The sequence below is a fragment of the Cherax quadricarinatus genome, chromosome 28, assembly GCF_038502225.1.
Source record: "Cherax quadricarinatus isolate ZL_2023a chromosome 28, ASM3850222v1, whole genome shotgun sequence".
In the NCBI taxonomy this organism is placed as follows: Eukaryota; Metazoa; Arthropoda; class Malacostraca; order Decapoda; family Parastacidae; genus Cherax; species Cherax quadricarinatus.
In genome coordinates, this window is record NC_091319.1 from 5,491,783 (window position 1) to 5,508,992 (window position 17,210).

The 17,210-nt window shown below is 40.4% G+C and overlaps 1 protein-coding gene and 1 long non-coding RNA gene across 6 annotated transcripts in view; one reads left to right on the plus strand and one right to left on the minus strand.

Moving 5' to 3' along the window:
- LOC128693238 (alkylglycerol monooxygenase) overlaps positions 1 to 17,210 on the plus strand; it is a 67,207-nt gene that overhangs the window by 42,335 nt on the left and 7,662 nt on the right. For 4 of the 5 annotated variants that reach the window (XM_053782776.2, XM_053782774.2, XM_053782775.2 and 1 more), the window contains 4 exons: positions 8,035 to 8,159; positions 8,698 to 8,846; positions 15,137 to 15,406; positions 16,411 to 16,562. In XM_053782776.2, the coding sequence (XP_053638751.1) occupies positions 8,035 to 8,159; positions 8,698 to 8,846; positions 15,137 to 15,406; positions 16,411 to 16,562 (696 nt within the window). The remainder of the gene's footprint in view (positions 1 to 8,034; positions 8,160 to 8,697; positions 8,847 to 15,136; positions 15,407 to 16,410; positions 16,563 to 17,210) is intronic. The other variant, XM_053782779.2, reaches the window with a different exon arrangement.
- The window catches only part of LOC128693243 (uncharacterized), a 70,166-nt gene continuing 64,054 nt past the window's right edge, over positions 11,099 to 17,210 (minus strand). The window contains exon 3 of the long non-coding RNA XR_008407696.2: positions 11,099 to 12,086. This is a non-coding gene — a long non-coding RNA (uncharacterized lncRNA). The remainder of the gene's footprint in view (positions 12,087 to 17,210) is intronic.

A 17,210-nucleotide genomic window follows, 5' to 3' on the forward strand; every position in this document is an offset into this window, starting at 1 on the left:
AAGGAATTTTGAAGTATTTATATAATGATGGTCCCTAACCTATGACAGCGGTGGAGACTAATAAACGGGTTTTTGTTATATCAGTGATATATCTTTCCTCTTCCTCGTCTGCTTATTTCTTTGCTGGTTGAATTGTGTTTACAAACTGCTGAGTTAACTAGTAGTCTCACACTCAAGAGATGTTTTAACTAACATAAATACTATATCACATTACTTAGATTGCAGGTGTCTTACATAAACACATTCAGTTCTCCATGCTAGATGTCGCTACCCACGAGAAGTCATTATTATTAAGGGGGAAAAAATCCCACAAAAATACTGGCCTCTTTTGCAAAAGATACGTCAGCTGGACAAGTTTTTCCTCCAAGTCAGTTCAATGTCAGAGAAAAAAAAGGTGCGAGAAAAAGGAAAGAACTCCTACGGTTGAGCAATGTACCAGTGTATTAACACTACACTCAAAATTATTGGCACCAGTGATATATATATATATATATATATATATATATATATATATATATATATATATATATATATATATATATATATATATATATATACTTAACAATTCCTCTCTCCAGTAATGAGTCCGGAGGTGGAAAATGAGGTACTGTTGAACTATGTACAATTGGTTTTTGTAAAGGTTATGTTTTCGTCATATAGTTTTTCTACAGTCTTGCGGTTTGAAAAACATACACCAGCTGCTGGAGAATGGTCATGCATTCTGGTTATCACGGTCAGGGATATGTCTGGCTACCAATGCTACAACAGCGGCCATGAGGGCTACGAACACAAAAAAGTCAGAATAGCCTGGTTAAAACAATATCAACAATACCGTGACTGGTACAATACCGTGGCTAGAATATCGACAATACCGTAGTGGAATACCGATAATACCGTGGATGGAATACCAACAATACCATGGATGGATTATTATAATCAAAGGGGAAGCGCTAAACCCGTAAGATTACACATCGCCTGTGGGGGGGATGTGAAAGGTATTCAGGCTTAATTCAGGGAACCGGAGCACAGATCCAATTCCCTAGATCAAGAGCCCCTCACCATTATCAAGGAACCTTCCTTGATGGGACTGGTTGGAATACCGTGAATGAAACACAATACCGTGAATGAAACACAATACCGTGGATGAAACACAATACCGTGGATGAAACACAATACCGTGAATGAAACACAATACCGTGGATGAAACACAATACCGTGGATGAAACACAATACCGTGGATGAAACACAATACCGTGGATGAAACACAATACCGTGGATGAAACACAATACCGTGGATGAAACACAATACCGTGGATGAAACACAATACCGTGGGTGAAACACAATACCGTGGATGAAACACAATACCGTGGATGAAACACAATATCGTGGATGAAACACAATACCGTGGATGAAACACAATACCGTGGATGAAACACAATACCGTGGATGAAACACAATACCGTAGATGAAACACAATACCGTGGATGAAACACAATACCGTGGATGAAACACAATACCGTGGATGAAACACAATACCGTGGATGAAACAATACCGTGGATGAAACACAATACCGTGGATGAAACACAATACCGTGGTTGAAACACAATACCGTGGATGAAACACAATACCGTGGATGAAACACAATACCGTGGATGAAACACAATACCGTGGATGAAACACAATACCGTGGAAGAAACACAATACCGTGGATGGAACAATATCATGTCTGGTAAAAGCACACACACAACCTAGAGAGGAAACTATAAGCGAAGTTCCGTTGTTATTCGACCATTACCACCTAAACAATTCCAGTTTAAGAAGAACCCAGACTGACGGTGGCAAGCCAACATGTCTTCATATATAATAAAATATTTGAATTATTTTCTATTTTTTTTTTTGACTTAGAGACAACGTGGGTACAATGTGCAACCAGGTGTGTCCAGTTCCGTTTATTACTTACCATTTCATCCTGGAATTTATAGTTCATGGCTGTTCCGAAAAATATTAGCGCTAGGAGGGTTAATACATAAAATAATAGAAAATAAACCACCCCAGGGCTACATTTGTAATTTCACAAAACCACTGTGAAAGAATAGAGAAGTTCCAAGCGCTTTCGTGACTACTCACATTATCAAGGAACAACGAATGTGAGTAGTCACGAAAGCGCTTGGAACTTCTCTATTCTTTCACAGTGGTTGTTTTGCATATTCTGAAATCACCTGTTTACTGTGATCTTATTGTATATATATATATATATATATATATATATATATATATATATATATATATATATATATATATATATATATATATATATATATATATATACATATATATATACATATAGGTAGTAGGTTGGTAGACAGCAACCACCCAGGGAAGTACTACCGTCCTGCCAGATGACTGTGAAACAAAAACCTGTAACTGTTTTGCATGATGGTAGGATTGCTGGTTTTCTTTTTCTGTCTCATAAACACGCTAGATAACAGGGATATCTTGCTACTCCTACTTACACTTTGGTCACACTTCACAGACACGCACATGCATATATATATATACATACATCTAGGTTTTTCTCCTTATTCTAAATAGCTCTTGTTCTTTTTTATTTCTTCTATTGTCCATGGGGAAGTGGAAAAGAATCTTTCCTCCGTAAGCCATGCGTGTCGTATGAGGCGACTAAAATGCCGGGAGCAATGGGCTAGTAACCCCTTCTCCTGTATACATTTACTAAAAAAGAGAAGAAGAAAAATTTTATAAAACTGGGTTGTTTAAATGTGCGTGGATGTAGTGCGGATGACAAGAAACAGATGATTGCTGATGTTATGAATGAAAAGAAGTTGGATGTCCTGGCTCTAAGCGAAACAAAGCTGAAGGGGGTAGGAGAGTTTCAGTGGGGGGAAATAAATGGGATTAAATCTGGAGTATCTGAGAGAGTTAGAGCAAAGGAAGGGGTAGCAGTAATGTTAAATGATCAGTTATGGAAGGAGAAAAGAGAATATGAATGTGTAAATTCGAGAATTATGTGGATTAAAGTAAAGGTTGGATGCGAGAAGTGGGTCACAATAAGCGTGTATGCACCTGGAGAAGAGAGGAATGCAGAGGAGAGAGAGAGATTTTGGGAGATGTTAAGTGAATGTATAGGAGCCTTTGAACCAAGTGAGAGAGTAATTGTGGTAGGGGACCTGAATGCTAAAGTAGGAGAAACTTTTAGAGAGGGTGTGGTAGGTAAGTTTGGGGTGCCAGGTGTAAATGATAATGGGAGCCCTTTGATTGAACTTTGTATAGAAAGGGGTTTAGTTATAGGTAATACATATTTTAAGAAAAAGAGGATAAATAAGTATACACGATATGATGTAGGGCGAAATGACAGTAGTTTGTTGGATTATGTATTAGTAGATAAAAGACTGTTGAGTAGACTTCAGGATGTACATGTTTATCGAGGGGCCACAGATATATCAGATCACTTTCTAGTTGTAGCTACACTGAGAGTAAAAGGTAGATGGGATACAAGGAGAACAGAAGCATCAGGGAAGAGAGAGGTGAAGGTTTATAAACTAAAAGAGGAGGCAGTTAGGGTAAGATATAAACAGCTATTGGAGGATAGATGGGCTAATGAGAGCATAGGCAATGGGGTCGAAGAGGAATGGGGTAGGTTTAAAAATGTAGTGTTAGAGTGTTCAGCAGAAGTTTGTGGTTACAGGAAAGTGGGTGCAGGAGGGAAGAGGAGCGATTGGTGGAATGATGATGTAAAGAGAGTAGTAAGGGAGAAAAAGTTAGCATATGAGAAGTTTTTACAAAGTAGAAGTGATGCAAGGAGGGAAGAGTATATGGAGAAAAAGAGAGAGGTTAAGAGAGTGGTGAAGCAATGTAAAAAGAGAGCAAATGAGAGAGTGGGTGAGCTGTTATCAACAAATTTTGTTGAAAATAAGAAAAAGTTTTGGAGTGAGATTAACAAGTTAAGGAAGCCTAGAGAACAAATGGATTTGTCAGTTAAAAATAGGAGAGGAGAGTTATTAAATGGAGAGTTAGAGGTATTGGGAAGATGGAGGGAATATTTTGAGGAATTGTTAAATGTTGATGAAGATAGGGAAGCTGTGATTTCGTGTATAGGGCAAGGAGGAATAACATCTTGTAGGAGTGAGGAAGAGCCAGTTGTGAGTGTGGGGGAAGTTCGTGAGGCAGTAGGTAAAATGAAAGGGGGTAAGGCAGCCGGGATTGATGGGATAAAGATAGAAATGTTAAAAGCAGGTGGGGATATAGTTTTGGAGTGGTTGGTGCAATTATTTAATAAATGTATGGAAGAGGGTAAGGTACCTAGGGATTGGCAGAGAGCATGCATAGTTCCTTTGTATAAAGGCAAAGGGGATAAAAGAGAGTGCAAAAATTATAGGGGGATAAGTCTGTTGAGGGTACCTGGTAAAGTGTATGGTAGAGTTATAATTGAAAGAATTAAGAGTAAGACGGAGAATAGGATAGCAGATGAACAAGGAGGCTTTAGGAAAGGTAGGGGGTGTGTGGACCAGGTGTTTACAGTGAAACATATAAGTGAACAGTATTTAGATAAGGCTAAAGAGGTCTTTGTGGCATTTATGGATTTGGAAAAGGCGTATGACAGGGTGGATAGGGGGGCAATGTGGCAGATGTTGCAAGTGTATGGTGTAGGAGGTAGGTTACTGAAAGCAGTGAAGAGTTTTTACGAGGATAGTGAGGCTCAAGTTAGAGTATGTAGAAAAGAGGGAAATTTTTTCCCAGTAAAAGTAGGCCTTAGACAAGGATGTGTGATGTCACCATGGTTGTTTAATATATTTATAGATGGGGTTGTAAGAGAAGTAAATGCGAGGGTCTTGGCAAGAGGCGTGGAGTTAAAAGATAAAGAATCACACACAGGGTGGGAGTTGTCACAGCTGCTCTTTGCTGATGACACTGTGCTCTTGGGAGATTCTGAAGAGAAGCTGCAGAGATTGGTGGATGAATTTGGTAGGGTGTGCAAAAGAAGAAAATTAAAGGTGAATACAGGAAAGAGTAAGGTTATGAGGATAACAAAAAGATTAGGTGATGAAAGATTGAATATCAGATTGGAGGGAGAGAGTATGGAGGAGGTGAACGTATTCAGATATTTGGGAGTGGACGTGTCAGCGGATGGGTCTATGAAAGATGAGGTGAATCATAGAATTGATGAGGGAAAAAGAGTGAGTGGTGCACTTAGGAGTCTGTGGAGACAGAGAACTTTGTCCTTGGAGGCAAAGAGGGGAATGTATGAGAGTATAGTTTTACCAACGCTCTTATATGGGTGTGAAGCATGGGTGATGAATGTTGCAGCGAGGAGAAGGCTGGAGGCAGTGGAGATGTCATGTCTGAGGGCAATGTGTGGTGTGAATATAATGCAGAGAATTCGTAGTTTGGAAGTTAGGAGGAGGTGCGGGATTACCAAAACTGTTGTCCAGAGGGCTGAGGAAGGGTTGTTGAGGTGGTTCGGACATGTAGAGAGAATGGAGCGAAACAGAATAACTTCAAGAGTGTATCAGTCTGTAGTGGAAGGAAGGCGGGGTAGGGGTCGGCCTAGGAAGGGTTGGAGGGAGGGGGTAAAGGAGGTTTTGTGTGCGAGGGGCTTGGACTTCCAGCAGGCATGCGTGAGCGTGTTTGATAGGAGTGAATGGAGACAAATGGTTTTTAATACTTGACGTGCTGTTGGAGTGTGAGCAAAGTAACATTTATGAAGGGATTCAGGGAAACCGGCAGGCCGGACTTGAGTCCTGGAGATGGGAAGTACAGTGCCTGCACTCTGAAGGAGGGGTGTTAATGTTGCAGTTTAAAAACTGTAGTGTAAAGCACCCTTCTGGCAAGACAGTGATGGAGTGAATGATGGTGAAAGTTTTTCTTTTTCGGGCCACCCTGCCTTGGTGGGAATCGGCCAGTGTGATAATAAAAAAAAATAATAAAAATATATACATATGTATATGGGCAAAACTTGTTCATTAAAAAATATGTATATATATATATATATATATATATATATATATATATATATATATATATATATATATATATATATATATATATATATATATATATATATATCGATATATGTCGTGCCGAATAGGTAAAACTTGCGAGTTGGCTTAAACAGGAACGCTCTTGTTGCCGAATAAGACAAGCGAAAATTTGTGCATGCAATAATTTCGCAAAAATCATTCTGAACCTAACGAAAAAAAAATTTCATTGTGTTTGTTTATTATTAAATTATTGTAAACTTATCTAAAATATATTTAGTTGGATTAGGCTAAATTAAACTGCGCTTGTTATAATAAGGTTAGGTAAGTTTTCTAAGGTTCTTTTGGTACAAAATTATTAATTTTTACTTTAACATAAATGAAAAAAATATATCTTTAAACGTATAGAGAAAATTTTAGAAAGGACTTAATTTTAAATGAGTTATTGTTAAATGACCAATTTTACCTATTTGGCACGACTTATATATATGTATGCTTAACATTTCACAAAGAGGCGAAATTATTTACAAACATCTCTCAGTCCACAGCTGGATTTGAACCTAAACACTCTACATCAAATGGCGTAGTACCTTCTCCACTCGGCCTGATCCCAGATATGGGATCTGGCTAGCAGCAGTATTTTTCAATGCTTTAAACTCACATGTTTCCGTGAGAACACTGATTTGTGCACTGCTCGTGAGGATGTTATTCAAACATATACACATACAACCGGATATCACCCGGATGTCAGATCCTGAGGAAAGATAGAAGGAGCAGAGGGGGAGGAGGGGTTGCACTGCTCATTAAAAGCCGATGTGGATTTGAGGAAATGGAAGGAATGAACGAGACTGGGGGACATAAGGTAGCCATTGCAGTGATGTATAACCCGCCACAGAACTGCAGGAGACCAAGAGAGGAATATGAAGAGAGCAACAGAGCAATGGTGGACACACTTGCTGAGGTGGCCAGAAAAGCTCACTCTAGTAAAGCAAAGTTACTCATTATGGGCGATTTCAACCACAGGGAGATTGATTGGGAAAACCTGGAGCCACATGGGTGTCCCGAAACATGGAGAGCCAGGATGATGGATGTGGTACTGGAAAACCTCATGCTAGTGATCACGTGGTTCTGAGCTTTGAATACATAGTCAAGTTACAAGTGGAGAGGGTAACAGGAGTAGAACGGGAAAAGCCAAACTATAAAAGAGGGGACTACACAGGTATGAGGAATTTCCTGCAGGAGCTTCAGTGGGAAAGAGAATTGGTAGGAAAGTCAGTAAACGAAATGATCGATTATGTAACAACGCTACTCTCTCTCTCTCTCCCTGCTCATGGAACAGGAAGAGAGAGGACCTAGTAGCGGTCAGTGAAGAGGCAGGGCCAGGAGCTGAGTATCGACCCCTGCAACCAGAAATAGGTGAGTACAAATAGGTGAATACAAGTGCTGTATTGTAAGAGGCTATGGCAATTTATACGACTATTTATACTCAATGACCAAAACAAAAACAGCCTAAGCAGCGGTAATGTTTAGGCTTGTATGAAAGTGTCGTGAACATTATTAATCGATCCAAAATAAGAAACCATTACGACAGTTGTTTAATGTTTTGAAAATAAAGAATTAGGAATGAGAGGCACTGGGGGTAATCAGGTTTGATCCAATGAAGAATAGAATGGCTTCGATTCCTCGGATGAAGGACCCTTCTGCACTAGCATCAACGCACCAGTATTCCCCTTGAAAGAGTCGAAATATTTAGAGCTCTCATCTGTTTCAAATTGTTGTCCGAGTGGTGTCTCAATGCAACACTGCTCATATTTCTTACCGTACAGCACTTCCCATGTTTCTTACCCTGGAACACTCCCCATGTTTCGTTGCAACACTGTCCATATTTCTCATTCGGCAATACTCTGTTTCTCACTACAATACTGCCTGTTTTTCTGCAACACTTCCCATGTTTTTCACTGCCTATGTTTCTCTGCAACACTCCCCATGTTTCTCAGTGCAACACCGCTCGTTTTTCTCTGCAACACATAATGTTTCAGGCAGTGCCGTTCTTCGTGTTTTTCTTCGTCTTGGAGCTCACATTGCATTACCTATGGGGAAAACCTCAGAGGCTCAACGAGGCTACTACTTCTCTAGGAATTGGCATCCTCCACGAAGCTACAGGGTAAGTACATACTCGCCTATATGTAGTTGCAAGGGGTCGAGTCTCGGTTCCTGCCCCTCGCCTCTTGGCTAGCCGCTACTGTGTTCACTTCCTGGCTTTGAAAACCCAGTCGTATCTCTTCTTAAAGCTATGTATGGATCCTGATTCTATAACACCATTGTCCAAGTCGTTCTACTTCTTGAGAACTATAAAGACAAAGAAATACTTCCTAACATCCCACCTACCCACCCACGTGGCTTTGTTATATATTATCACTTCAATCAGCACACAGTTTGGTTAATTTTAGACCCAGTACCTGAACTCTCTTTGTTATTTATACATTTTTATAGCAATGTCACACATTTAAATGCAATTATTTCCCCATGATATGACATCCATTAATTGATTAACACCCGATACAGCACAAGTTAGGGGAAAAATTGCCTCTCTTGATAATGGCCCTAGATACACTCATACCTCATTCAGTTTTAATTTTGAACTTATAAATTGTTTGTGAGGTGCAGCTACAGTAGTTTTCTTTATCTTTGCCTCCCTGCAGGTTTATATCATCTTGGGTGGTGCTGCTAGGCTACGACTGGCTCTATCAATATCGACTGTGGGATCTGCCGTGGGATTCACCTTATACATGGTTTGGTGCCTTTATTCTTGTCGATTTTTGTTTCTACTGGATCCACCGAGCTAACCACGGTATGTCCACCGTTTAACTTGCGTTTGTCATTATTATTATTATTAAGATACAAGTGCTAAAATTAGCGCTTGTACTAAAATACAAGCGCTATAAGTAGTAGGTTGGTAGACAGGAAACACCCAGGGAGGTACTACCGTCCTGCCAAATGTGTGTAAAACGGAAACTTGTAGTTGTTTTACACACTGGTAGGATAGCTGATGTCTTTTCTTTCTGCCTCATAAACACGCAAGAGAACAGATACGTCTTGTAATTTCTACTTACATTTACGTTACACTACATATATGTACATCTGCGGAATTTCACAGGAACACAATCTCGAAATTAATATTCCACTCACACTCGAATGAGAACTCAAGAATATATAAAACCCAGATTGTAACTTAGTGAAGTTGATGTATTCTGGAGACTTGTGGGACTTCAAGGATACTGGGGTCACTGTGTCCCTCCTTCAATGCCCACCGTCCCAGCTCCCCAACTACTCTGGGACTCTGGATTAGAACATATGGTTCCTGTATATTTATTATGAAAATTTACGTCAGCAAAACTATTTAGTGGACTGTATAATTAAGGATTTATGTGGATTTGATTTATTGTAGTATTTTGTTTTGTCTACTAGGTTACAATTATTAATCACAATATTTCATATTAAGGACATAAATTATTACACATACCAATTTATAACATTGGTAGCCTATCCTAACGCCTCCCGCAGGAAGATTACATAAGAAAATAGCCAAAATCAAGTAACCTTACTTGATGCATAGGTCGTAACACACGTTTCGAGGCGCAACTAAGTTACTGTAGTGTACGCGGTAGTAATTTACAGCTTCCGCGTCGCATTTTCTGTCGTACAATCATTAGATTCTTCCATTTTCTTTTCTTGTTGGATATTTACAGATGTTTGTCCTCTTCACTTACATGTTAGCGTTGAATTATCCGATAATGTTACTAACGGACACTACAAAATTAGAGAAACGCTCAGGAATCAGCTGGTTTGTCTTCCATCTTCCTCGCTTTGCTTCTTCCACTCTCCTATCTTGTATACATATATTTATTCAAATTTAGGTAATAGGGAATATGTTGGTTCCCTGTGACTTATCACCTTTTAAAAGTCACATTAACATTACACATCTGCATTATTTATAAACATTATTATCTCTACCAATTATTACATTAAAATGAAAGGAAAATTATCCAAATTTCCCACACATGTATACCTATATGTATACACACCCAACTGAATTTTCTATTTTTCTTAATAGTTCTTGTTCTCCGGGACGGATCTACTATGAAACTAATGAAACTTAAGCTTCAGGGCCCCTAATCCCTGAGGGGCCCCAGAAGAGACTTTTGTCCACATTCCTTAAAAATTTTGGGTCTATTGTATGAGAAGGATTTTTCTAAAAAAAATAGTAATATTAATAATATAGTGAAATTCAATGCAAAATAATAGTTAAAATAAAAATTAAAAGGTTATTAAAGTATCATGTATGCTAGTCGTTGCTGGTTGCCAAGGTGACCCCATAACAGTTCAAGCTTCAGTGGCCGAGAATGTAGGTCCCCCACTGCTTGTTCTTTTATTTTTTTTCCTTTCACGTAAGCCATGTTTGTCGTAAGAAGCGACTAAAATGCCGGAAGCATTGGGCTAGCAACCCCCTTCTCTTGTATAAATTACTAAAAATTAGAAAAACTTTATAAAGCTAGGGTGTTTGAATGTGCATGGATGTAGTGCAGATGATAAGAAAGAGATGATTGCCAGTGTTATGAATTTAAAGAAGTTGGATGTCCTGGCTCTTAAGTGAAACAAAGCTGAAGGGGGCAGAGGAGTTTCAGTGGGGAGAAATAAATGGGATTAGGTCAAGAGTATCTGCGAGAGAGCTAAGGAAGAAATAGCAATAATGTTGAAAGATCAGTTATGGAAGAAGAGGGAATATAAATGTATAAATTCAAGGATTATGCGGATTAAAATAAAGGTTGGATGCACGTGGAAATGAGAGGAGTGGCAACCCAAACTTACCGTGGTAGGTAAGTTTGGGGTGCCAGTGGTAAATGATAATGGAGGGCCTTTGATTGAACTTTGTATACAAAGAGGTTAGTTTAATTTTAGTTTAATATGTTTATTATGCACCCCATACCCATCCTGTGGGCGGTAGTCAAAAGATTACAGAGGTACATAATTGGTCCAGGGACTGGACTCCAAAGTTTTGATAGCTGAGCAAGTTACAAAGGTAATGAACTAGATCTGGTCATAATCATGACCAAGTTACAAAGGTAATGAGCTCCAGGTTGAGCTGGTCACACTCATGAATAATTGCAAAGGTAATGAATCATAAACACATTAATCATGAGAATTTACAAAGGTAATGAGCTCCAGGTAGAGCTGGTCACAATCATGACAAGTTTCAAAGGTAATGAATGATAAACACGTTATGACATGATTACAATCATAGACAAATTACAGAGTAATGAGCAGTTAACAAACATAGTAGGGAATTCATCCAATGCCCCAACAACAGATGTTGCTAGGTGCCTGTCTCTCCTCGGTAGACAGCCATTGCAAACAGCAGCAAGTTGCCCAGGGATCTGCTGCTTGCACGAGCACCATCGACCCTCCCCAAGAGGTCCAAGAAGCCAGTGACTCCGTTAGCAGCCCGATGGAGAGCTGCCCTAGGGACATGTCAGCGTCCTGGTGGACGCCAAGTTGATTGAAGATCCCAGGCCCTCGTGTGTACGGATGTTGAAGCTTGAGGAACTGAGTACACACTGCCTGTGGCACACCTGGCAGCTGCCTCGCTGTCGAACTCCACGATGCTGTCCCTGTAGTGGAAGTTCCTGTGAGCCCGGCACTCCCTGCGGCTGCAGTACCATCGCTGACATCGTGGGTTAGGGGAGAAGTACCCTCTACAGATGGGGTGGCGCTGGGAGTTGGGTGGGTGAGGCGGGGGAGTCGGGCAGGGGTGAGGCGTTATGAGAGGGTCACTGTTTACTACACACGCCCTCCCCCTCCCCCCCAGCGGAGAGGGGGGAGGCGCTGACTGGTCCTGATTCTACAACACCAAACCCTCTTAAAACTGCACAACACTTCAACCATTTACGCTGAAACGATGCACTGGGATGTCCGTTCGCTGCTCTGGTATCTTCTCAAAGCATTCACACTGAGTTCTGTTAAGTAGGGACCTGGTCAGCCTCTTTGACCAGGAACTATCCTTGAAAATCCCGCAGCTAGCCCGCTACACTACCTGCCGCGTCGGCCATGCCAAAGGGTACAAAGAGGTTTGGTAATAGGTAATACATATTTAAAAAAAGATAAGTATACGAGATATAATATAAAGCAAAATGACAGTAGTTTGTTAGACTATGTATTGGTGGATAAAAGGTTGATGGGTAGACTTCAGGATGTGCCTGTTTATACAGAGGAAACAGATGTATCATATAATTTTTTAGTTGTAACTTCTGTGAGAGTAAAAGACAGACGAGGTACAAGGAGACTGGCATCAGAAAGTAACAGGGGGTTGATGAGATGTCTATAAACTAAAGGAGGAGGTAGTTAGGACAAGATCTTAACAACTATTGGAAGATAGGCTAGTGGGAGTATAGGCAATGAAGCTGGAGAAGTATGGGATAGATTTAAGATTGCAGTGTTAGCGTGTTCACTAAAAGTTTGTGGATATAGGAGGGTGAGTGTGGGAGGGAAGACGAATGATTGGTGGAATGATGAGGTAAGAGAGAAAAAGTTATCATAGGAGAGGTTTTTACAAAGTAGAAGTGATATAAGGAAGGAGGAGTACATGGAGAGAAAAAGAGAGGTTAAGTGAGTGAAGGAATGTAAAAGAAGAGCATATGAGAGAATGGGTGCAATGCTGTCAACAAATTTTGTTGAGAGTAAGAAAAAGTTTTTGAGCGAAATTAATAAGTTGAGAAAGCCTAGGGAATGAATGAATTTGACAGTTAAAAATAGAAGGGCTATTAGATGGAGAGATGGGGGTATTGGGAAGATGGAAGGAATATTCTGGGGAATTGTTAAATGTTGAAGATAGGGAAACTGTGATTTCATACATTGGCCAAGGAGGTATAACATCTTTTAGGAGTGAGGAAGAGCCAGATGTGAGTGTGGGGGAGATGTGTGAGGCTGTAGGTAGAATGAAAGGGGACGAAGCAGCTGGGACTGACGGGATCAAGACAGAAATGTTTAAAAGCAGGTGGAGATATAGTTTTGAAATAGTTAGTGCGTTTATTTAATAAATATATGAGCTAGGGGAAGGTACCTAGGGATTGGAAGAGAGTATGCATAGTTTATTTATTTATTTATTTATTTATTTATTTATTTATTTATGTCTTTGCAAATAGTACATGGAGATTTTGTATTTACAATAATGGGTTGCAAAGCAAAGAGAGCCTCTATTATGCCTAGGCATTATGGGCCGACTTAACATTATTGGCTTACAGACAACTTACCACTAAGAATTATATCATAGTTGTACAGTAGAATATTAATTATATCATAGTTGTACTGTAGATTATTAATTATAAGTGAATCTAGTTATTTAACTCATTCTATACTGTTTTTCATATTTGTGCTTTGTGTTAATGGATTTGAGGATGCTGGGTGTTAGCCAAGGGGACAAAAGTGTTTAAAATTATAAGGGAATAAGCTTGAGCATACCTGGTGAAGTGTATGGTAGACTTATTATTGAAAGAATTAAGAGTAAGCCGGAGATCAGGATCACAGCTGAACAAGGAGGCTTTAGGAACGTTCCGTAAGGGGATGTGTGAACCAATTATTTACAATGAAGCATATAAGTTAACAGTATTTAGATAAGGGTAAAGAGGTTTTCGTTGCATTTATTGATTTGGAAAAGGCATAGGACAGGGTGGATAAGGAAGCAATGTGGCAGATGTTGCAAGTGTATAAATATGTAGTTTACTGAAAGCAGTTAAGAGTTTTTACGAGGATAATGAGGCTTAGTTTGGAGTATGTAGGGAAGAGGGAGATTATTTCCCAGTAAAAGTAAGCCTTAGACAGGTATGCGTGATGTCACCATGGTTGTTCAATATATTTATAGATGGGGTTGTAAGATAAGTGAATGCTTGGGAAGAGGTGTGGGATTAAAAGATAAAGAATTTAACACAAAGTAGGGTTGTCACAATTGCTTTCTGCTGATGACATTGTTTTTGGGAGATTCTGAAGAGAAGTTGCAAAGGTTGATGAACGAGTTTGGAAGGGTATGCAGAAGGGAATTAAAAGTAAACACAGGAAAGAGGAAGGTGATGAGGATAACAAGACATCTAGGCAATGAAAGACTGGATATCAGATTGGAGGGAGTATGGAGGAAGTGAATGTGAATATTCAGCTATTTGGGAGTGGACTTGTCAGCAGATGGGTTTATGAAAGACGAAGTGAATTATAGGACTGATAAGGGGAAAAAGAGTGAATGGTGCACTGAGGAGTTGTGTAGGCAAATAACGCTCTCCATGGAAGCCAAGAGGGGAATGTATGAGATTATAGTGGTACCAACGCTCATACATGGGTGTGAAGCATGGGTGGTGAATGTTGCAACGAGGAGGCTGAAAGCAGTGGAGATGTGTCCGGGGGCAATGTGCGGTGTGAATATTATGCAGCGAATCCGTAGCCTGGAGATAAGGAGGTGCAGGGTTTCTAAAAGTATTATCCAGAGGCCTGAGGAGGGGTTGTTAAGATGGTTCGGACATTTAGAGAGGATGGAACAAAATAATGACTTGGAGGGTGTATAAATCCGTAGTGGAAGGTGTGGGAGAGGTCGTCCTATGAAGGGTTGGAGGGAGGGGGGTAAAAGTTTTGTGTGTGAGGGGCTTAGATTTCCAGCAGGCCTGCATGAACGTGTTAGATAGGAGAGCGTGGAGGCAAATGGCTTTTATGATTTGACGTGTTGTTAGAATGTGAGCAAAGTAACATTTATGAAGGAAGTCAGGGAAACTGGTAATCCGGACTTGAATATTGGACATGGGAAGTACAGTGCCTACGGCCTACGCTCTGTCTTGCCTGAGGTGTTAGCACGCCTCATGCAAGACAGTGATGAAGTGAAAGATGATGAAACTTTTTTTTTTGAGGGGGGGATCACCCTGCCTCGGTGGGAAACGGCCCATGTGTTAATAAAAAAAGCGCTAAATATGTATGCGTCATAAAGAGATGCAACTATTGTTGGTAAGTGCAATATTTTTTAATTTAAAAAATTAAAGTTGGAAGACCTTTAACAGTACTAACATATCACTTGTCACTACCCAACTCGCTTGTTTTCCCCCCTACGATCAGAATTGAACATCCTGTGGGCAGTGCACCAGATTCATCATTCTGACGAGGACTTTAACTTTGCGACGGCAGTGCGTCTCTCCGTGCTGCAGCGGGTTGCTCATTTTGGTTTCTACCATCCTCTAGCTCTAATAGGCTTCCCGCTGCCCACCGTCTCCGTCCACATCGCTTTCAACTACCTGTTTCAGTTTTGGGTACACACGAAGTATATTGGCAGCCTAGGCCCAATAGGCTGGGTTTTCATGACGCCTTCCTTCCACCGAGTACATCATGGCAAGTCATCTGCTGTTTTTTTGTTGGTAAAATGTATACTTTGCAAAGCTTAATAAAATCATGATTTGATAAAGCTCTACGCAGAGCGAAATGTTCTACACTATTATCGGCAGTGTCATTTAGTTCCCGGCTAAGAGCTATCATCCTACCTCCTCTCATTTCAAAGCCCAGTACTATCTACGGTATACTACTACCCACAAGGATGCCACCCCCCAACAGTAAGTACCCATGAACAGCAGCAGCTATTTACTGCTAGATGAGCAAGGAAGCTGCTCTACTTTTCAAACGTAACTCGTTACTCTACAAGTCAGTACATCATTCAAGTACTTTCCTTTCCGTTACTTGATTTATTCAGATCATGTGACAAATTTGAACCCGTAGGGATAATCCAGCGTATGGAAAGTGAGGGCGAGGGGTAATCAGCTTTTATCCAAGGAAGGGATAGAACCCCTTGAAGGGTTGAAACATAAACAACCACTTGAAGAGTTACTAAATGTGTGTCCTGTATTACTAGATTATATTTATGGCATTGACTCAGCCTGGAGGTTACCTGGAGGTTATTCCGGGGATCAACTCCCCCGCGGCCCGGTCCATGACCAGGCCTCCCGATGGATCAGGGCCTGATCAACTAGGCTGTTACTGCTGGCCGCACGCAGTCCAACGTACGAGCCACAGCCCGACTGATCCGGCACTGACTTTAGCCTGTGATTAGTAGTTAAACAATATTCCTCTTATAGGCAGTAGTCAACCAGCACCTATCATGTGGGGGGGGGGAGGTCACCCAATACACATCCCGTGGGTAGTAGTTACTGTACCTCACAGCAATCTTGTGGTCGGTAGTCAGAAGATTAGAGGCGCATAATGGGTCCAGGGACTGGGCCCATACATTCGCTACTTAAGTCACAGTACTAATCAACTATTTACAAAAATAATCAGTAACATTAATATGATTTGTTTAACGTGCTATTTTAAATCCATTACTATGATTAATTATGTGTCGACAGGAGCCAACAAGTGGTGTCTGGATAAGAACTATGGCAGTGTATTTGTCATCTGGGACCGGATTTTTGGTACCTTTGAGCCTGAGAAAGATAACGAAGAGATTGTGTACGGTCTGACTAAGCAGCCACAGACCCACAACGCACTGTGGCATGAGGTTTGTTTTCACATTTTTTTCACCTCTGGATGTGCAAGTATGATACCCTCTTTCCAGATGTTCGTCACTTGGAACATTAGTATGTGGCGATTCTCAGATAGGCCAGCGGATGCTTCACGGGTCACCACTTAGCAAAGACCAGTGTACGGAGACATTCTCCTTAAGAATTAAAGCCTGTCGACTACACGTAACTTGTTCACCAGCCTAAAATACGGATGACATTAAACTCTCAGCATATATACATGGACACACTTCACGATGTATAACAAATATACTTTGCATCAATTATGTCTCAAGTCCTTTACAAGTTTACATGTTACATGATACAGGATACAAGTTTACATGTTACATGATACAGGAGATTCCAACATAAACATACTACACGACCAGGACCCACAAGTAACCGAATTCACAAACACAATGAGCAACTGCTTGTTGTTACCAGCAATATCTAAACCTACAACAATCACCGACACAAGCATCTCCTTAATAGACCACATCTGGACAAACACCATATCCCCTTTAAAATCAGGCATAATCAGACCACTACCCAACCTTTCTCAAAACTAATCTGGGCAAACTGCCACAAGACATTACTAAAATAACCTTCAGACTACATAACGAGACAGCAGGTAACAACTTTACAGC